The sequence below is a fragment of the Aythya fuligula genome, chromosome 14, assembly GCF_009819795.1.
Source record: "Aythya fuligula isolate bAytFul2 chromosome 14, bAytFul2.pri, whole genome shotgun sequence".
NCBI lineage: Eukaryota > Metazoa > Chordata > Aves > Anseriformes > Anatidae > Aythya > Aythya fuligula.
The window spans coordinates 19,552,027-19,565,601 of record NC_045572.1 but is presented as its reverse complement, the minus strand read 5'-3'; the positions used below and the strand labels follow the sequence as shown (position 1 = coordinate 19,565,601).

At 43.9% G+C, this 13,575-nt stretch overlaps 1 protein-coding gene across 1 annotated transcript in view; it reads right to left on the bottom strand.

Moving 5' to 3' along the window:
* STK32A (serine/threonine kinase 32A) overlaps window positions 1-10,152 on the bottom strand; it is a 30,416-nt gene extending 20,264 nt beyond the window's left edge. Inside the window, exons 1-4 of the mRNA XM_032196946.1 lie at window positions 10,029-10,152; window positions 5,222-5,277; window positions 4,031-4,182; window positions 3,712-3,885 (exon numbers count right to left, since the gene is read on the bottom strand). Coding sequence (XP_032052837.1) covers window positions 3,712-3,885; window positions 4,031-4,182; window positions 5,222-5,277; window positions 10,029-10,080 — 434 coding nt within the window. The 5' untranslated portion in view covers window positions 10,081-10,152. The remainder of the gene's footprint in view (window positions 1-3,711; window positions 3,886-4,030; window positions 4,183-5,221; window positions 5,278-10,028) is intronic.
* Between the last annotated feature and the right edge of the window lie 3,423 nt (window positions 10,153-13,575).

Below are 13,575 nucleotides of genomic sequence, written 5' to 3'. Positions count from 1 at the left end.
AGACTCACTACCAACCACTATGCTGGGTAGTCACGGGCTGGTAGCAATATGGGTAAGATGGGGAGGAAAAACAGCTCTGAGAGTCACCCCACTTTGTTTGGAATTTTATTTATTAATGCTTTTATTTTCTTCAGGAGTAGAAAAATAGCCCATATTGCTTTTAATCTTCTTTTTTCCTCTAGACTATCAAAACAAAACAAACAATAACAACACCACCACCACCACACAGTAGGGAAATTCATCATGGCTCCACACCTACTATACAGCAGTTACCAATCTCGGGCACATTACTGAATATCTCACGCTTGGGGAAACAGCAAAAAATGAGGTACATCAAAGGTTTTAAAACAAAAATATTAAAGTAAAAAAAAAAAAAAGAGGATGCACAAAATACTCTTTGTATTCTACTGTATAAACTGACAAAGAATGTAGCAATAAGTTATGAAAATAGCAACATCTCTATAAGGGAGTAAATGGAAGGCATAATTTTAACAAAATCCATCTATCTATGTATGCACTGTATAGAAAAACACGTCTTAGTCTGTAAAAACATATGGTCTTGTTTCTTCTGTTTCTCACTAGAAAGTAAACAGACTGGAAACAGGAACATTTCATTTTCTTTGATGAAACTTCAAGTGCATAGCAGACCTGATCTCACACAAACAACTTTAACATTCTTGTTTTAGAAACAAATGTGTTCCTTGCAGGTTTTCCTCCCTGATGAAAGCAAAACACCAACAGTAAAACCACCTACCACAATGCTGTAAAGAAATGCTTTCCACTGAAGGGAGAACATGTACACCTGATACACCTACTGTATACACCTGAATGACTTTACAAGCCATTACCTGCTTTTAATGAGCTAATTACATCAGTGCCCTTCTGCCTGCTATCAGGCACCTTGAAGTTTCAAGGCACCTTGCAGCTGCTGAATGCATCGAGCAGGCACAAGTACAACAGCCCTTCACCCTCCTGATGCTTTCCTCAGGCCTAGGGCGTTAATGTGAAGAATGAGTGGGTTTCAGATTTTATCTTTAAAACTCCAAAAGATAAAGTTTGAATTTGCCTGACCACCTGCAATCAAGAAAGGACAATATATCCAATTACCACATAATACCTTTCAGCTCTCATCCAGACCCTTTCCTGTGGGATACAAACAAACACCAGGTACCATCCCTGTGTCCCCATCACATACAGACTTTTCTTTAGAGCCTGAATTGTGTGGATCTTCTATCCCCTTAGTCCTGGAAAGCTACTGAGTATAATGTATTACTAGTAGAAAAGGATTTCCTCCTGCTGTTTCCCATACACCTGTGTCCAACTCAGTTTGTTTAGACCAAGCATACAGCAAAAGGATTTACCTCTGGCTGTCCAGGACAAAGGCAGCTTAGTCTGCATTTCACAATATTTAATTCATGCTCATTCATTATTTGGTGCCTGGGAGCAGGTGCAGGGTGGAGGAGACGGCCACCGTGCCCTCACCACCATGCACCTGATTTGTTTTCCAGGTGCCCCCAGTGCTCTTGGCTGGAGCCTGAATGGGACAGTCAACATGGCCTGCTTGCCAAGGTCAGATGCATCACAGAGTGAAAATCTATACAGGTATGAAAACAAAACAAGAAACATGAAAAATAAGACTCCTGAGAAAGTGGGAGCTATGCACAATAAGGTCAATCTCAAACCAAAATGAGAGAGAGAAAGAGTGAAGAGAGAAAGAGTTTGCTTTCACATCTCAGAAATGGCAAGCACATGCTGCTTTACAGAAGTAAGTGTAAATCTTCGTCAGCCCTTGAACAGAGCATTCCTTACCTTACCAAGGACCACAATCGTTTCAATTTTAAGTTTGTATCATGCTTTATTTTTATGCCTCACAAGAATGTGCTTTCTGGAATGCCATTTATAAATACAGTAATCTTTTGCCCTCTTTTTTTTTAGCCCATTGCTACTGCTTCCCTGCTTACAACCCTATTAGCAGATACTAAGCCAAAAGACTTGAACACCTGAATTCTGCATCACCTAATACATCAGGAGCAGGAAACATGAGTGTGTCTGTTCGTCTGCTTGGAGCCAAACCTTGCCTTTCAAATCAGGGAAAAGCTCTAACCTGGCCTGATAGCTGGTTGTTATTTTGCCTGAGTAAGCCCTACAGCTTTTTCAACATTTTTCTCTAATATCTAAATCCCTACCTAAAATGTCCTCCACTATAGGTTTTCCCCTTTGCCACTTTTTCCTGGAGTCCACAGTGACCTGAGACTAGTGTGCACCTAGCATGTATGGGTTTGCAAACACTTTTTTTGGGGACACTGACCCACAGAAAATAAGGGTATATAGGAAGAACTGCAATCCCAAGAACAATTATTTGCTGGAGTGAATGAATAACTTGAGTTTTGCCTATTTATTCAAGCTGCAGATACAGCCCACCATAAATGCAGCATACTAGGTTATTCTCTTACTTTGATCAAGACAGTTTTATATACAGCAAGGTTTCTGATTTCCTCCCTGGCATTACATTTAGCATAATTTTATAGCTTGTCTAAATTAAATTGCATTTGGCTTCAAGGAATTAAAAACAAACTAATAATTTCTTTATTTGGGAACCGTGTCAGGAGCCTTTTTGATGAAGAGAAGTTACAAAACATTTAGAATGGGGTTGCGAGGGAGAGTGTCCTGCTGCTGGTCTGCACTATGTGAACTACTGCATAAGCACAAATTAGTAATTCAGCTTAAAACTAAAAAAGTCTTTAAAGGAAAAATATATGCTCTGACATTAGTAATTAATTTATATTAAATTATTCTCTTGAAAGATGGTTGCAACTATTAGAACATCAAGTAAGAAAAATCCCAGAGGGTAAATTACAGGTAGTTTTGTTGGTTTTACAGGTATTTTTTAAAGCAGCAAACCACATCCACTAAATTTTGAACACTACTATTCATCTGAGACTCTAGAAGAAAGCAAAAGATGTAAGCCAGAGGAGAAGACCTGGCAGTTCAAGGCTCCTATCAAGACCACCTATTTTCTTTTTCTTTCCCTTACTTTCCACTCCTGTTCCACTGCATCATGTGCTGCAGCAGTGCATAAGAGCTTTTACAGCTTTTCTCTGCCACCTTCCAAGAGGCTCTTTTTACATCAGAGGAAGCTCAGCAGTGATGTGAGGTAGCTGCAGGCCTTCAAACGTGCTAGAAGAGCTCAAATATTTTATCACTGAACCTGAAAAATCTTAGTGGCCAAAAAGAGACTCTCAACACTTCTAGAAAGGTATTTAAACTCATGCAGAAAAAGTTGTGCTTGGTTCCATTTTGGGTCTTTCAATGTGGTACAGAGAGGGAAGCAGAAGGGTCAATATACGACAACAGAAGAATTCTGAATCCAGATGCTTATCCTTTGCAGACCGGAACAGGCTTTAATGATCTACAGATAACTAAACCTTTTAGAGACAGCTTTTTGCAGGATCAGCAAACAAATACACTTTATTATAGCTATCCCAGAAGGAGAAATAACATGTTCTCTGCTGCAGAAGTATATGAAATACTTTTTTTTTTTTTTTTTTTTTTTTCCTGAGAAACCTAGTATTTTACATAAAAGCAAACATTTGTAGGAGAAGATTTTGTTTAAATCTTAACTTCATATTTGTCCTTTCAGATCACAGAGGAAAAGATCAGCCTCTTCCACAGTCTATGAACTTCTATCCACCTATGAATTTGCCTGCTGACCTGTGGATGATGCGTCTGCTCTGGAGGTAGTCAAGGGCCAGTGCCAGCTCACAGATGAAGAGTTTCACGGTGCCTTCTTGGAATCGCACATTTTGTTGAAGATGGTAACGCAGGTCCCCTCCAAGCAGCAGGTCTACAACCATGAACATATCTTCCTCATCTTGGAATGAGTACCTAAAAAAGCACAAACATGGCTCAAGGAATATTTATATATATATAAAGAACACGTTAAAAAAGGACATATGGTACCTCTGCGAATGCTCGTAATTTCATGGAAATTCTTCACTTGGTATCAGTAAATAAAGAAGAAATATCTTACCATAGATTTACCAGGAAGGGGTGTTCCAGGCCCTGCATTATCTGCAGCTCCTTAAAAACATTTCTCACTTCATTTCGCTCCAGACACTTCTGTTTATTCATGTATTTCATGGCATACATTTTCTTGGTATCATTCTTTTGTACAACACACACCTAAGTCAGTAAATCAAGTGACAAAACAGAGATGATTTGTCAGTAAATTAACACAGGCAAAACACAGTTGCCTGAGCAGTCTCCAGGTATCCTTAACAAAGCCCACGTTGAAAAGTCCCAGCTCTATGCACTTCTCTGCAGCTCTGGACATTGCCAGTGAATACCTCATCCCATTTTCAGCTGAAGAAACAATTTTTGTGGGGGAACATGAGGGGAGGGAATTTATCACCACAAAGGCAGGAGACAGGGAATCACAGGAGTAAACATTTAATTTATTAGCAGTAATAAATCTTGATCATGTTCCATCAAATGGTCCACCCCCCCAAAGCAGTTACTGTTTTCAGTTGAAGAGGCCTTTCCACCACAGAACTACAGGCTGGGAACTGGGGAGCAGCACGTGAATTTCTCCCTTCTTCATTCAGCTAAGCTTCATTCAGCTTGCTACGAACCTTGGCCTTTGTTTGAGGCACATTGGATTTTGAATTTTAACCCTTCTTAAAGTTATATTTTACCAAATCTAGAAAGAAATGTTGCTTTGAAGAAAAACTTGGAGTTAGTAAGTGTGCGAAACATAAAATTTAGGCTAGATTTTTCAGATTTGTTTCTAAAACAGTTTAAGAGTTTGAAATGAAATTACAAAGTTTCAGTCAACCTTTTATGTTTCACTACCAAATAAGTCTCTTTGTACAGAGATTTGTCTTACTCTGTACATAAAACATACCCTCTTTTGGCATCACTGTGTTCAGTGTTGCTTTGCTGCAGAATCTTAGAAAATGTTTATCCAGAAACATAGCAAAATTCATCTCATTTGATTTATCAGTATCTCATTTTAATCTCCTTAAATCCAATTTGTGGCTATGAAACAGATGAGGAGTCAGGTTCTGATTCTTTCTTGTTTACCATGAGTTGAAGCTCAGGTCAAATCCTGTTGACAATGCAGTATTTAATTTCTTTCTCTCACATGATCCTGTCTAATTTGTCCATTTTCTCAGTTAAGTTTCTAGTTGTCCAAATGCTGATTAGCTCACAAAATACTTACTTTTCCAAAGCTGCCCTTCCCAATAGCTCGCAAAATTTCAAAATGGTCAAAGGTGACTGCAAGAAAGAGCAAACATTCAAACATTAAATGGCTAAGCAACAGTTTGATGAAATTACAGTATTTCTACTTTTTCTTTATGAGAGAAGAGATTAAAAAAATGAAGGATATCCTAGCAACTTTCGGTTGGTTTTGGAGATGCCTCTCTTTTTAGTCCCTTCCCTTCCTCCCTCTTCTCTCCTGCCTTTCTTATTTTTATGCTGACACCAGGACACCGCATTCTTGAAGTGGGTCTTGTGCCTGGCAGGCCACCAGCTGGATCATCCCATCTGCCAACACCATTCTCACAGCCAGCATGCAGGGCTGCAGGGGACACGGCTGCTTCCCAGTGGCCTCTCTGGTGGTTTGGTCTTAGGCACCAGACGACATAGGGGGCTGCAGAAGGCGATGGACCCTGTGCCAGGAGCCGGGAGCCTGTGGAGAAATGCTGTCCTCTGTGGTGAGGGCAATGAGGGCCAGTTCAACACTGACTTCAGCTCAGCTGGGTGTGCCCTGTGGCATCCCTCCCTTCTTTGCTGGGGCTGACCAGCACCAGCAGGGATGTCAGCTGATTTAATAATGTGCTAGAAGGCAACTGTCCAGCTCACATAGGCAGGCACAGCTCCTGGAAATACCTGTCCTCCATTGCCTCCAGGAGGTCTGACCCACGGCTCTTCCCATCACTGCCCTGTACCAGCACAATTGTTCTGCAGGTAAAGCCCCACCAGACAAGAGTTGGCACCAAGGCCGGCACCATGCTAAATGGTGCAAATCCAGATGAGTTAAGCCAGCAGCCTGAGTTTGCATGTTAACACCCTCTACCTCTATTATCTTTTAATACAAATGCTTTCATTAATATGTTAACACCTTCTACCTCCTCATTTTTAATATTAATATTTTCAGTAATGTTTAAACACTGGTTCTAAGAGAGCTAAATTGCATATTTTTATTTAAGACTGTTAAACTAGGTATGATCACACTTCAACTGCTCTCTGTTTTAGCTCTCATATCATCCCACATTTTCACAGTGAGCCAACCCAGAGTCTCACTTCCAAACAGGACAGAAATTGGTGGTGTCCAAGGTCAGGAACCAAACACATGCATTTCATACTGAATCGACATCTACAGATTTGAAAAGCCTCATTTCACTGCCTGATTGCATCTAAAACAATGAAAAACCCAACCACTTGCCATTCATAGAGGAAATTCACATGATATGCCAACTCAAACAAATAAATTATGTTTAAGAGATGCCAAGAGGTATAATACAACTGCTGTAAAGGACCACATAAAGCATAAGCATGAAATACCATTCTGATGGCATATATAAACCCAGATTTAAGGAACAATATTTAGATTAAAAATATAGAACCTAACTAGCCATGAAAAATGTCCTCATCAGAGATAAGTCAGCCCTGCCAAAATCCCTAAGCTCCCCCTGCCAAGTGGAAGTCAATGAGTCAGGGGACATCAGTCCTCACAGTCCTGTCATCCATCCCCATACAGCTAGCACAACACCGCAGGGTCCGTTACACTCATCTTCCTTTTGCCACTGTAATTTGCCCCATTTTCATTATGTTATTGCTCTCCTTTCCTTCTTTGCTTGGCAGCCTCCAACACACAAGTGGTATTGCAGGACTGGGAATGCTATTGCAAGTCCCTCAGTATCTGGGAGCTAAACTGGGCACAGAGCCAGGCCCAGAAACAAAGACACATCTAAAGCTCTACTCCATCCTTTAATTTAATTTAAAGAGGGAAAAGCTGATGAGAGACTAGAGAGGACACTGGCTGAAGACCACCAAATGATGTATGTCCATCTTGCCTACTCATTGTCCTCACCCACTCTCTATGGGCTTTGAGTTCTGAAAAATTTGGTCAGCTCAGAGAACATCTGGCTGCCATCCTCAGGGATGCTTTCCACATCCTTTTGCCCAGAAGCTGCAAAACCAAAATCCACCTTTTAACATGGTCTCATCCTGACTATATCAAGAGCTGAGATCACCTTGCAGCACTGAACCTTCTGTCTGGTTATTACATTTTCTTTTCATCTCACTAACCTGTTATCCACAACTGTGCCTATTCAGATGGAACACTGAGAGGAAAACAATGCTGCCATCCCACTTCACTGCAGACAAACAAAGGCCCTTGGTAAGTCCATCTCAAAAACAAAACAACAACAAAAAACACAACAAAACAAACAAAAACCTGTGCATCAGGCACCCTCCTGCCCTGCCACCTGCCCCAGTGGCAGCAGCAGCCACGATGTTGAGCCCGGGGGCTGTGGGATGTGCTCGCATACACCAGGGCACACTAATGCCCAAAGCGCCCCTACTGTGCTCTGCTTTGCACAGGCCCTGGGGAGCAGTCTGCCCGCAGCACAACTCAGGGGCTGGAGCCTGCTCACCAGTGACTGCAGTCTGGTGGAAACCTGCTGGTGTCACAGGGCGGGCAAGCGGTTGTGCTGCTTCCTGCTTGACCCAGCAGTTCTTAATTGATGATTTACTTCAATTTGAACTAGAATTAGAATGACAGGAGTGTGACATCTAAGGTGATACACTCTCTGGTCACAAATTTTCCAAGATAATGGAAAAGCTAATAGGGTAAATATGAAAATCAAACAAAATTATAAGCCCTTGTCTTTTTTTATTTGGGAACAACAGGCTGAACAGCCACACACATCCCGCTCTCATGACAAGCACAGCAGCACAGAGCATGAGAGCAGCAGCAATTCACCAGCTCCCTCTGTGCACAGCCCCCTAGATGCAGTGAGCGATATCTCTGCAGGGTGACTAACCCAGGAGTATAGGGAAGGGTAGGAACCACAGTGGGGTAACCTGCACAGCAAGGGGAACAAGCATCATTTTTCCAAAAAAAATGATGCTTGCCAAACGGCCTTGTGCACCAGTAGCTGCATACAGACACGCGACCCTAGCAGTGGGACAGTTGCAGCCATGGGCTGAAGGCTTTGATGCCTCTCAGGATAGTCACTGCATTTCAGTGCTGCTCTTCTGGGTGAAGAGTTCCTCCTTCTTTCTTCAAGGACTTCTTTCTTCAAGGAGCTGAGTGACAAAGACCAAGGCTTGGCCAACATCCCCTTACATCCACCCAGTTTTTAGGGCTCCCCAGTTGATGACACTGCATGGAGCCTATGGTAGAATTCTGTCAATGCCATTCCGGACACTCAGGACCATAACAGACCTCCTTCCCCTCAAATAGGATCATGGAGGTCCTCCACCCCTCCCAGAGTGCTTCAGGGTGACACGATGTCCCAAGGCTCTCTGTCTGTGTTCCCCTGCCCACATCACTGCCCAACTCCTCATTACATCTTGCTGCCCTGTCCTCTGCTGATCAAGTTTCTGAGAGAAGTAAACACAACCATGTACATCCAGAGTCAGAGCTGGTTGAGAATTTCAGTTTATCCAAGCCTACATTTCTTAAAGCTAACCATTATAATAATTTTATGATGGGAAGCAATGTAGCTTTTTTTTATATTATTTATTCTTTTTTTTTTTTTTTTTTTATAAATGTAACCTCCAAAACAAGTGAGAATGGGGGAAGTATGATTAACAAAGCTACAGAGATGGTGGCCAAGGCAGCAGGAAAACTGAGGATGTGTCCCTCCCAGCCATCGCTACAAGCACTACTCCTTCCCCATGTAGGTGAGCACAGTGTACCTGCAAGACACATCAAGGTGAGGTGGCCTCAGAGTGAAAGGAGGAAGAGGCATGTGGGGACCCTGAGCTTATTGCTGTCTATAGATTTCCTGAAGAATCACAGGCAAGTTATTGAATATAAAGGTGTTATGTCTCTATAAGCTGTGCCAGCAAACTTCAGCACAAGGAAATCATGATCAGATCTGCCCTAAACACCCTTCCCCTGACATGTGTCACACTCAGCACTTTGCTGGGCCTGATAAATATCACACATTTTCCACAAAGTGCTGAAACAAACTGAGAGCTTAACTTGGGAAGAATGGGAGTTACCCAGGATAAACCAACCATTTTAACAATTCACAATTGTTTAATATTTGATTGGAATTCTTTTCTTTGGGACAATAGTTTACATGAGTCATCTATATTCTTGTATATTTTACTTCTATTTGCATTTATTTGTATTTGTCCACATATGCATTTTAATATTGTACTCATGTGGAAGACCAAATGGAAGTTAGTAAGCTGACTAATACAGTAGAAAACACAAATTTATGGAACAATCTTTTAATAACTGTCTCTACAATCTTGGCAGCACGGTAACACCAGTCTCCAAGGCTGCTCTCAGCAATGCACCCTCCTGTTCCATGCTACCAAGCCCAGTCTCTCCAAGTGGCTCTCCTGCCAAGCCCAAAGCAGGGATGGGACATGCATTGCTCAAGCTGTCTTCCCACCACACTTCGTACCAGTCCTCCTTGGGCTGTGATCCCCAAAACAAGCCTTCACTGCCTCTAGAACTGCGATTTCTTCCCTGCCCTTGAACTGCTTGGCAGTGTCCCAGGGACAGCTCAAAAACCATACCTCTCCTGGAGAGCTGCTCACCCAGTGCCCAGCTGCAGGAGGGAGGTGAAAGGACCACCCGACCTCTGGCCGCATCTCTGCAGCAGGCCAAAGGCTGGGGGCTGCTGCAGACTACAGCACTCCTGTGCTTAACCGAGGTGCCTGGATGTCTGCAGTCCCACCACAGCAGCTGGCAGCTGCTCTCAGTTGTGTTGCCCTTGGGATATCCTATTCACTGGTAAACTTTGCAGTCCCAGACACCAGCTGGGAAAAGCTCTTACCGTCTTCATTTTCATCAAAGGGTAGTGACTTGCTGGAAGTGTTTGCACCCATGGTGTGTTCTGCCCAGGCTCGTCTCTTCCCACTCCTCTCTGTTACATTACCAAAGCTAGCACACAGAGGATGGCGCCGTCCTGGGGGTCACTCCTAGTAGATCTGTGCAATGCTCTGCTGGTGCATCCTGAAGAAGGCAGGAAGCAAAAATGTGTCATCACTGAGGATTAGGAAGCACTTTTCAGCCTATAAATTTCTTGCTGGATGTTGAGTGCAGTACAGACAAAACTGACCAGCACTCAGCTCCTTCCCAGCCAACTTTGGCTTCACCTGCATCGCTCAGTCAGGAGTTCAGCTCTAGCTTTGTGCCCTAGGTCAGGACAATAACCTTAAAACAAGTGCCAAAGCTTGTCTGAAGCTTAAAGCTACCCCTGCATTTGTGTGTATTCCTGAACTAGGCTGCACTGATGTAAAACTCATCCCCAGTATCACAATCCTGGGAATCAAACTGCAGATCAGACTGTAGCACCTGCAAAAAGTGACAAATGGCTGAGTGTGTAGTGGGATCTGCCCTCCCTGAGTCAGCTGGAGCCAAGAGGTCTTCCAGCCCTCCCAAAATCTCCCCAGAACTCCCAAGAGGCATACAGAACAAACCAGAAGCAGCTCACAGGGCACCCTCTGTGAGGCATTTTACAAAGCCAATTGCAGCCCACCCGTGCTGCCCCTGTGATTCACACACAACTCACTGTTCCCAGCAAAGAGCTTCCCAGGGAAGCATGCATTTCTCAAAAGCTCTCCCCTGCCCTAAGGGAAAACAAACAAACAAACAAATAAACAGACAAACACAAAACAATGCAAACTATTCAAAAATGTAAATTCTTGAGTTCTTATCTTGGATGACTTAAACAAGATCAAAGAATAAAACAAACGCAGCAAGTGTTCGTGATATGTGGCAATGCCTCTGAACGGAACAGACTGAGACAACAATCTGGAACAAAACTACATGAGCACTTCTTTCCAAGCTCCAAAACTTACTATTCAGAATGAAAATGCTTTAATAGCCATAAATCAGGTCTGCATACTGATGCTTCTACATCCCAGTGATCTTATTGGTGGCAGCCAAGGTCAGTTGCTCAGGAAAGCTTTCTTGTATAGGAGTCTGTAGCTTAATTTATTTTTGAATATACTTTGATATAAAAGTTTTCAGGGATGGGGAGTGCAAGGTCCTTGCAGTTAAGCTAGTCTGGATAATAATTACTAGGATTTATATCCTTATAAGAGGTACCCAGGGTACAGTAATGGTAAATCTTATCCCATTTCACATTGAAACTTCACAGAATGATTAAAACCATTATTTTCAGTAGGGCTAAGACTACTAATGCTTTCACCTTAACTTTACTCTTGGTCGGATCACTGGCTCCAGCCAGCAGCGGTCCCCAAGTCTCCCCAGTCAGTTTGATGACTGCGACGGAGTTTTTACAGGCAGGGGAACGCAGCTGGCCAGGTGTGCCCATGCACCTGCCTCCAGAGCTGTGGCAGCACATCCTCATGCTTCCAAGCAGGTTTTATCCTCAACAGATAAATGTAAAACGAAAGCAAAGCAGAGGAAATGTAAGCACTGGAGTGTCATCTCCAGGCTTCTGCTCTCCCTCTGCAAGCAGGCTGTGCTGCCTAACAGGGAAAAGAGCTCAGCAGGATTAAGAAAGGGTTTAGGTGTTTATACAAAAGGTGAGCAGCCAGTTACAGGGTCCAGGAATAATTTCTCTCATCACCTCTTCATTGCTTAAGCAAGGGGATGCTGTCACACTGTTCTGCTGAGCAGCTGAAACTGGTCAGTAACACAACAATAATAGTTATATTACTTTAGTTCCAGCATGTCTGTCCCAGAGAAACTGAAGATTATTCTGAACTCTTCTGGAGCTACGGGGGAGTTCAGCGAAGGAGAGCAGGTATTGCTCGGTGTCGCCTTTGTGTCTCACCCTGTTGCAGCCCTTCCTCTGGCAGCATGGCCATGCGACTTCCCCAGTGCAGAAAATGACTAAGTTATTGCCCGTGACAAGGCAAATATTCCAAGCCCGTGGAACGGGCAGTGTCCTCCCCCCGCAGAACTCAGGGGGAAAGCGTGGGGGACGCAGACCCACACGGGGCTGACGCGGACCCGCCGGGAGCCCCGGGGACGCAAGGAAAGAAGGCGCTTACCTGGGAGGAGGCGGCGGGGGGGGACGAGCGGGCCGGGGTCCGCGCTGCTCCGCGGGCACGGCGGGTCCCCGAGCGCCCTGCGGATCAGGGCTGCTCAGCCGCGCTGCTGTCCCCAGGGGAAGGACGGTGCCCGGTGATCATCCCTCCGCAGCGGAAACCCTTCTGCCAATTCGAGATGTTTGTGAACCGTCTCCTTCGTTGCTGCCTGGTCTGGGTTTTACCTCTTTTTAACTCGTATGGTGCCGCAGATTTTTACTGCTCTTAATAAGGGAAGGGCCAGGATCTGAAAGCCCCTCCCACGTGCGCTGTGTCTCAAAGCAGGGGATTGCCATCTTCGAGAAGGGGTCTGTCCTACAAGGTGCTGAGCTCAGCCCGGCTCTTAATTCCCTAACTTTAAGCACTGCCCTTCTTTGTCCCTTATTTTCTCGGTGTGAAGTTGAGCAGGACCCTGTCAGAGACAGCCTGAGTTACTTTGCTGTTTGCAAGGCCGAGTCCCAGCAGGCACCCGTCTCCTCACCCAAATCCATTCCTGTTTGAAAGGCTGCTGTAAAAGGGCAGAGGCCACATTTCTCATCCCGTTGCCCATATTCTTTGGACACTGACTTTTCTCTCATCCACAGGTGCTTGGCATAACCTCAGACTCCTGAGACTCCTATGGAGAGCAGTTCTTCCTCCAGGACAGCTAGAGTAAGTAATCCAATTTTAACTGTATTCATATTATTTGGAGAAGAACCAATGAGCTGAAACACAGCTTGGGTTTCCCTAAAATGATCCGAATTGTAGTCAAATGCACAAAATGAAATTGTCTGAAAAATAAACATGAGTGCTGTGGAAAAAAAAAGAGGCTAGATTCACTGCAGAGCTGGACTGAGGACACTCAACATTACCTGGCCCAGAGGTAGGAACACTGATCAAAAATTTGAAAAAAATTTGCCTTAAGTCATTAGAAGTCTTTTGTAAACATTTCTTAAGATTTTATTTTGAACAAAAACCAGCAGCCAGAACAAAACAACAGAGTGAAATCAGAACTGTGAAGGTTACAAAATATTAATTCAGAGCTGTTCTCTGCAGAGCGGGTTGTCTGGAGAGCTTCAATATCTCTGTACATAGACAGAAATAAAATACAAGAGCAGAATTCCAGAAAAGGCCAAAAACCCAGCAAATTAGAGGCCCAGAAGGCAGCTCTCCCAAAACCATTTCTGAGGAACAGACACCCTCTGCCCCACCGAGCCAGCAGGCAACACACTCCAGTGCCACTGCAGCTCCTAAGCTGCTGCTGGGGAGGGAAGGAGAAATGCACTGCTCAGCTTGGTCCCCATGGAAAGGTGACATGGGATTAATTTTCTGTGGTAAACT